The sequence below is a fragment of the Callospermophilus lateralis genome, chromosome 15 (assembly GCF_048772815.1).
Source record: "Callospermophilus lateralis isolate mCalLat2 chromosome 15, mCalLat2.hap1, whole genome shotgun sequence".
NCBI lineage: Eukaryota > Metazoa > Chordata > Mammalia > Rodentia > Sciuridae > Callospermophilus > Callospermophilus lateralis.
The window spans coordinates 49,119,897-49,127,994 of NC_135319.1; the positions used below are offsets into that span (position 1 = coordinate 49,119,897).

At 43.7% G+C, this 8,098-nt stretch overlaps 1 protein-coding gene across 1 annotated transcript; it reads right to left on the bottom strand.

The window, feature by feature from the left end:
• Window positions 1-258: 258 nt before the first annotated feature.
• On the bottom strand, window positions 259-4,914 carry LOC143381049 (DPY30 domain-containing protein 2-like). Its single transcript, XM_076834332.1, has 3 exons — window positions 4,768-4,914; window positions 4,343-4,465; window positions 259-435 (listed from the first exon to the last, which is right to left on the bottom strand). Exons 1-3 carry the CDS (start codon window positions 4,912-4,914, stop codon window positions 259-261), a joined length of 447 nt encoding a protein of 148 aa, XP_076690447.1.
• Between the last annotated feature and the right edge of the window lie 3,184 nt (window positions 4,915-8,098).

The following is an 8,098-nucleotide window of genomic DNA, read 5'->3' on the forward strand; positions in this document are numbered from 1 at the left end:
TGAGTGGATTTCCACAAGACAAAGGTTCTCATGGCTAGCTGCCTGTCCAGGCTGAAGAGGCCCTGCAGATACCTCCTTTCAGAGTCCTGCCAACCTTGGTTGGCAAGAGCTCTGTTGCAGGGCTATTTTCTTGGACTGCAGGGTTGAGGGAAAGGTCACTCAAATTCTTCCCATTCTGATAATTAGAAAAGGAGATTTGGAGTCAGGAAGCATTTTAATCAGCAACTTCACAGGGAAAAGCCTCCTGGTGATTTGATCTTATGGGGATTCCAAGTTCTGCTCAATCTCCTCAACTAGCTCTGAAGAAGGAATCTGGTAAGGCATTGCTGGAGTATCCGGCAGGGATTCCTGCTCCAAGGACTCCTCTTCTACAGGTTCTGTGTCTTCCTGCTTGAATGAGACTTTCTTCTTGAAAGTGGTCAGGGAAATCGATTTCTAAATAGAAGGCAAAAAAGGTATTAGTTGTCATGGATTGAGTTAGGAATGTCCCCCTGAAAAGCTCATGTTAAAACATGGTCCCCGATGTGACAAGGTTCAGAGGTGGCACTTTAGAGAAATGGTTGGAACATGAAGGCTGTGACCTCATCAGTTCATTAATCCATTTGATGGATTCATTATTTGAACAGACTACTTACTGAGTGGTGACTGTAGGCAGGTGGGGCATGACTGGAGGAAGTGGGTTCCTGGGGGCATGCCTTGGGCATTATATATTTTGTTCCTGGCTCCTCACACTCTCTCTGCTTTCTAACTGCCATGAACCCAGTAGGTTTCCCTACCCCACCCTTCTGCCAGGACGGTCTGCTTCACGGGCCTGAGCTGAATATGGACTGAGATCTCTGAAACCATGAGCCCAAAATAAAATTTTCCTCCATTAAGTTAGTTGGGTATTTTGGTCACAGTGACAAAAAGCAGACTAATACATTAGTAGAGGCTAACCACACTCCAGAAACATGCCCAAGAATGGCAGGAACACAATGTTGCTATTTTCATGCCAAAGGCTAAGTACAAAACTGAAATACAGCTGCCATAGCAAGGCAGACCATCAAATCTGCTAGGATCGAGTGACTCACCAATGATCTAACTGCCTCCGGAACAAAACTCAACATCTTTGAAGGGAAAAGCAACATGGTCTAGGCTCCCTAGAAAATACCACCTACAATGTTCAGCATAGGAGTAAAAATTACTAGACATAAGAGGAAGTAGGAAAATGTGGACCATAATCTAGTGAAAAAGTATTTAATAAAAAGAGACCCCAGGACATAGATGCCAGAATTAGCAGACAAGGACTTAAAACAACTATTAATGTTTTCAAAAATTTAAGTGAAAAAAGAACATAGTGAGTGAAAGAATAAGTCAGTAGAGAAAACGGAAATTATTTTAAAAAGATAAATAAACATTTCTGTAATCCCAGTCACTGTGGAGGCTGAGACAGAAGGATTGCAAGTCTGAGATCAGTCTGGGCAACTTAATGAGACTCGGTCTCAAAATAAAATTTAAAAAAAGGGATGGAGACCTTATCTCAGTGGTAGAGCACTTGCCTAGCATGTATAGGGCCCTGAGTTCAATCCCCAGCCAATATCAAGAAAGAGAGAAAGAGAGAGAGAGGTTGGGGTGGGGGTGGGGAAGGAAGGAAGGAAGAAAATGGGGGATGGACATGGGGAAACCCAGCTAGAAATTCTAGAACTGAGAAGTATAATATCTGAAAATTTTTAAAACCCACAGAAATCCTAACATAGGATATGGAACAAGAGAGTGTCAACAAATAGAAATTGATCAATAGAAATTGTCCAAACCGAGTACAGAGGAAAAAAGATTGAAAAAATGAGCAGTGCCCTCCGGGACCTATGAAACAACGTCAGGTGTCTAATACCTTTTGATTGTAGTCTCTGGCTGAGGTAGGAGTCCTTGGAACCTAAACCCCATGAGCCAACTCCTTCCCATCTTTGCCTAGAAGTCTCAGAGCTTCATTCCACACTGAACCCTAAGGGACCGGGCAGAGAGCTCTGGGTGAAGCACTTGGTCACATGATCTCTAAGACCCTTCTGCATTCAAAGTGTTGAGTCTGTGCAACAAATACCTGTATTGATTTTTATGAAAACGTATTCCTAAAACATGAATGCTTTGGAGCTTTATAAACAATAGGAATCGCTTTCTGACTGAGATACAAAATTATGGTTTATATTGTCAAAGCTCCTCTACTTAGTGAAGAGAAACCCACATAAGTCAAGCCTCGCTGGCTCTCTTTGCCTGGACTCTACTGTTACCCACTCTATGGAGCTCTTCTTGATTCCTGTAATTGGAATGACCTCTGCCACACTGAGAACTCTGTTTCTATTCTTCTTTTGACACTTCCACTAGACTAGTATTCTATCTGGGGTACTCAAGAAAAAAATTAACAAAGTCTTGCTAAGACAAAAACAAAGATGGTTTTAAAGGATTAAGGGAGGAAAATCTGGCAAAGCTTTGAGTGTGTGCATATAAGCCAGTTAGGCGAACCAGCAGGACTGCTGAAATTTCATGAAACCCTCCTGGGCCTGTTTGAAGCCAGATTTCTCAGCACTAGTGATGCAAAATTTGCAGGCAGCCAATAGCAAGGGATAGTCCATAATCCACCTTGAGCCAATTGGGAACCAGAGCTTGGCATCTTGTCTTTTATCTCGCCCTTCCAACTTCTACTTGAAATTAACTCAGACCTGAATGGTGCAGCTCTCCCTTGCCTGTAGGTGATCCTTTCAGCTTTATTTTTAGATCCCCCTTGGGTTCTGTTTGTTCCCTTCTAACAAGTGGAATCTATTTACATAACCACAACTTGCACAGGAACACTTCTCTAAATGTGAGAATTTGCACACAGCCCAGGCATTGTCTCTTAGTTCTTATCTTCCCTTATAATTCCCCACGTCTCACCCTTGGCAAAAGAGCAAACCTGTTGTTTATCAAAATCTTGCTGAGGCTGGACGCAGTGGGGCTCACCTGTAATCCCAGCAGCTCAGGAGACTGAGGCAGGAGTATCACAAATTCAAACCCAGCCTCAGCAACAGCTAAGCAACTCAGTGAGACCCCTATCTCTAAACAAAATACAAAATAGGGCTGGGGAAGTGGTCAATGGTTGAGTGCCCCTGAGTTCAATTCTTGGTATAAAAAAAAAAAAAAAAAAAAAAAAAAAAATCTTGCTGAGGTATATTGCTGCCAGGTTCAAAACATCCCCAGTGCAACACAAAGGGACAATTCAAAATGCAGAAGTGAGCCAAGTTTTTTTCAATAGAGCTACTGTAAAACTAGGGTAGAGACTTGGGAGTCCATTATCATATATTTTTATTTCTATTAGCAGAGAAACTTGGTGTTAGAAAATGGTTGGGTCATCAGTAAGGTGATGGTGACTTTTTACTGAGCCTCATTTCTCCCGTCCCCCCAAAAAGTGCTCCAAGCATGAACCCTTCCTGAGGGAGAGCTCCCTAGACCACGTCAAAAAACAGCACAAACCATCTTTCTTTTAATTTAGTTATACATGTTTAGCTTTAAAAATAAATAACTGATTATAACTAATTATATATATATATATATATATATATATATATATATGTATATTCATTATTTATGAGAATGCTGAGTATATTATTATAAATGAAAATAAACTTAGTACTTTCATGCTATCAAAGTCAGCTTTGGAAACCAGCCAAAGTTAGTGACTTGTACAAGGATGTAGTGATAGTTGAATAAGATTTCAGATCTCAAGCCTGATAACCCCCTTAAATGAATTACCTGTTCGGGCATCATGTAATTTGTAGAAAGCATGAGATAGCAGCAGACATATTTTAGGAAATTGTGGAAAAGATTGTGGGAGATAAAATATTTGCTTGTCAGGGTGGTAAATGCACAGTTGTTTCCAACTATTCTGAACTAAGAATTTATATTCATCATTATAGCATCCAAGAGGAGGCACCAGAGGCTTGACAAGTAAAGAGAATTTAATAATAAAATACTAATATTACCATATGCATTAAGTATGCACTGATAACAACCATGTTTGGTTTCTGAAAAAACTTTGAATAGTTTTTGGAAAGGGCTCAAAGGATCTCTGAAAAAAATATTTGTTCCAGGTGAATAGAATCTAGATGTGTAAGTCAGTAACATCAGTGGTATTTCCTGAATCTAACATGAATTTGCCTTTGAACCTTCCCTATTTCATTGACAAGACCTGGTTCAGACATGAATGTGGGACAGGGAGGGAAAGTCGACTAAGGGGGCCTCAGTGTGTTCAGCACGGTGGTGGCGGCTGCCCTGGGGATTTCCTGGAGTCCATCCCTGGGATGGGAATGGGCCTTGGTGAGTTCCTCCTTCCTACCTTGCGACACTCTTTACACTTTTGTTGCATCTGAAGCTCTTCTTGTTTCATCATTGCTGCCATTTCCTTTTCCCTGAGGCTGTTCTCATATTCCTCCTTCAGCTGGATCTGTTCTTGCATATTCTGGGGGAATGTCACAGGCTCAAGTCAGGTCAGCACCAGGAGGTCTTCTAAGGGGGCCCGCCCTCCCTGGGGATAGTCCTGGACCCTAAGCCTGTGGAGTTTCTTCCTGTAACTAGCTTTAGCCTGCTGGCAGCTCCAAACCCACCAACTCCACACCCCTGAGTTGGATTCCAGCTGCAGACTAAGTCATCCTGGGAAGGTGGATGAACCAAACCCCCTGGCCAACTCCAGGACTCTGCCTCGGATTCCAGTCCCTCCAGGGAAGCTGAGCCCTCCCTAGACACACCTGCACACACACGCACCTTTTCATTTGCTAGAGCTATTTTCCTGTAATGGTAAAGCCAGTGAGCCAGGTACTCTATTGGGTCACTGGGCCGAACCTTTGCCACTTCTGCCAGTGCCTGGGACAAGGAATTTCCAAAGCACTTCTTCAGGTATTCCGTTTCCATCCTGGGGACCTGGGAAGCATCCAGACACATTCTTGTACACAGGTAATCATATTTTAAAAACAGATTGATTCTAACCAACTCAGATTTATTTTAGGATTAATATGAGATGTTACTTGGTCGCACCAGTGTTCATCAGCTTCCCATAGCTGTGACAAAATACCTAAGGTAATCAACACAAAGATGAATTTATATTTGCCAGTAGTTTCCGTCTATGGGTGCTCAGCAGAACACCGGTAGGGAGCATCAGGTGGAGCAGAGAAGCTCTTCTTATAGTGGCCAAAAACAAACAGCAAAAGAGAGAGCATTCAGAGTCTCACAATCCCCTTTCAAGGGTTTCCATTGGGCCTCACCCCTGTAGAGTTGCACCATCTCCCTATAGCACCTCAGGCTAGAGACCCAGAAGACAGCATCTGGCCTTTGGGGACATTTAAGATCCAAACCATAGAATCACCCTTCTCAAAAGAACCAACAAATGCATACTTGCCAGTCACCCTTATGTTCAAGCAGACTTGTTCCAAAGCTCTCCAGTTGGAGTAGATCAGACAGTAGGTCCTGGGGTCACCAGGCTTGAGAGGAGCTTGATATATTGGCGGTTAAGGAGGCTGAGGCCTTCAATGCACACACATTTCTACCCAGTAGGGAGAAAACAATCAAGCAGGAGGAGACACCAGGGAAGAGCTGTGAGCACCCTGAAAGGTGAGCTATTGTGAGGTCAGAAGGACAGCCTGTGGATCTAAGATTAGCTCATTTACTTCACAAAGGACCACAGAATAGCCCTGGGGAGGAGCAGAAGGAAGGGGAAATGCTAGGTCCTCTGGCCACTGCTAACACACTGTTCCACTCCCCAGTTCATAAGCAGAAACTGCCTCAGGCTGGTCGAGGCCCCCATATTTACTGTCGATCCATTTGACAAGCAGGAGGGAAGGTGGCTCAAGCCAGAAGGTTCAAGGAGGCATGGCCATGAAGCAGAGCAGGAGGGACACAGACTCTGGGCTCAGAAGGACCAAGTTCCAGGCCTGGTGCTGCCACTTGCATCTGTGTGATCATCGGAAAGTTGCTGCATTTCTCTGAGCCTTGGTTTCCTCATCTGTAGAAGAGAAATAACTAAAGTATGCACTTCATAACGAACAGAGGATTCACAGATGTAACACACACCTGAGAGGCCCTGGGCCTGGCACATGTTAGGATTTATTAAATGTTAGCTATTACAATAGAAGACTGTGCCCTGCGACAGCCCAGCACCTGGCTCCCTGACCAACTCCATATTCCTGAAATTTACACATTTAAACCCCAGAAGAATCCAGGGAATAGCAGAGGCTCAGATCCAGCCCTCACATTTTTCTGGAGGTGTTTTTTAGTTTGTTCCTCCCTGTAAGGTCCTTGCTTAGCATGTGGAAGGCCATCATAAGTGACAGCTGCCATCTTCAGTTTTACTTTCCTTCCTAAGGGCATTTCTGAGAAAGGCTCACCCCCTCCTACACACCCCGCCATTAACCAGCAATAACCAGCCATCATCCTCTCTGGATCCCCATCATTCAATATCTACACTACCTGCCAGGCCTTCTACCCCTCACTGCCCCCCCTCTTCAGTCTTTTGAGGAATGTGACATTTTCTGTCCCCTCAGGCCAGGCAGGGATGTTCCATAGGAAGAGCATATCCCATCAGGAGGCATGTGATGTCACTTTGTGCTCAGTTTGATCACTTGGTTGAGGTTGCATTGGCCAGATTTCACCATTGTAATATTTCTGATGGCTGGTTATTGCTGGATTGCTTACAGCTAACCTCCAGATCACACTTCCCAGCTCAATGGGATGCCAACACCTCAGAGGATCACACTTCGAAATACACACCTGTACCCACTATTCTGAGCCTCACTTGTCTCTGGAGAAGTCTGTCTGTCCCTTTCTTAGATGAAACTTGCTTTCTATGCTTGCGTCAACATTTCTCGGGTATTTAATCTTCAACACTAGAGGATCAAGGACCTGATCTTGACCTCCAAAATCAGTATCAATGTCAAGGTCATGAAAAACTAAATAAAGATAGGGAACCAATATGGATCAAAGGGGACTACACAGCCCCCAAAACTACACGTAACGTGATTCTAGGTTGGGTCAAGACCAGAAAAAAGAATTCTGTAAAATATATTGTTGGGAAAATTAGGCAAGTTAAATGCAAACTGTAGATTATACAGTATATAATTTATTAACTTTCTTCAGAGAGAGAATGTCTTAGTTCTAGGGCTGAATAATGGCTCCCAATGGTCTCTGTGTCCTAATACCTGAAACCTATTAATGTGATACCTTATATGGCAAAAGGGACTTTGGAAATGTGATTAAATTAAGCATCTCGAGATGAGGAGTAGATTATCCAAGTCAGTATAATGTAACCACAGCATCTTTATAAGATAGATCAGCAAGGTCAGACAGGAAGGGCAAGGTGATGAGAGAGCAGAGGAAGAAGTTGTAATGTCATCAAAGCCAGAAGAAGCCAAGGACAGCCTCTAGAAGCAGGAAAAGGCAAGGAATGGATTCTCCCCTAGAACCTCCAGAAGCCTTCTGACACTTTGCTTTTAGCCTTGAAGAATATTTTGGACTTCTCAATAACTGTAAAAGAATAAATTTGTTAAAGTCATGGGTGTAGAGGTGGACAATGGAAATGGAGGTGGGTGGTGTCTCTTTCTGCTCATCTGTAGCCCAACTGAACTAATGAATGAGAATAAACAATCGTCCGCACCCTCTCAGTGTGGTTTAATGACAAATGACCAGCCCGGATTCTATCACCTGAGGGCCTGTGGAAATGCAGATTCTCAGGTCCTACCCGGAGCTACAGATTCAGAATCTTCATTTTCACAAAATCCCCTGAGTTCGGTCCTCAGCCCTGAAAAAATAAAAGGGGGGGGATATAACTTCGTGGTAAAGCACTCCTGGGTTCAATCCCCCCAGACGCAAAAAACAAAAACCAACATGGGAAATGCTAGCAGAGCATTCTGCACACTCAACTGAGCCTAGGAAGAGTGATATCGCTAGGGTCCCGAGGTCACCTTCAAACACAAAGGTGCAGAAGCGTGACATTGCCATACCACAGAACATACTGCGAGTCTCCCAGGGGCTGGGGTCTCCTGCCTTCTAGGACAAGCAGCTTCTCAAGGTTCCTTCCCTTAAGTCCGCTGCCCCTAAACCTCTC

Coding starts and splice junctions, on each gene's coding strand:
- LOC143381049 (XM_076834332.1), bottom strand. CDS start 4,914: ATGGAAACGGAATACCTGAAGAAGTGCTTTGGAAATTCCTTGTCCCAG. Junction 4,466..4,767: donor TAGCTCTAGCAAATGAAAAG/GTGCGTGTGTGT, acceptor ACATTCCCCCAG/AATATGCAAGAACAGATCCA. Junction 436..4,342: donor AGTGTAAAGAGTGTCGCAAG/GTAGGAAGGAGG, acceptor CCTTCTATTTAG/AAATCGATTTCCCTGACCAC.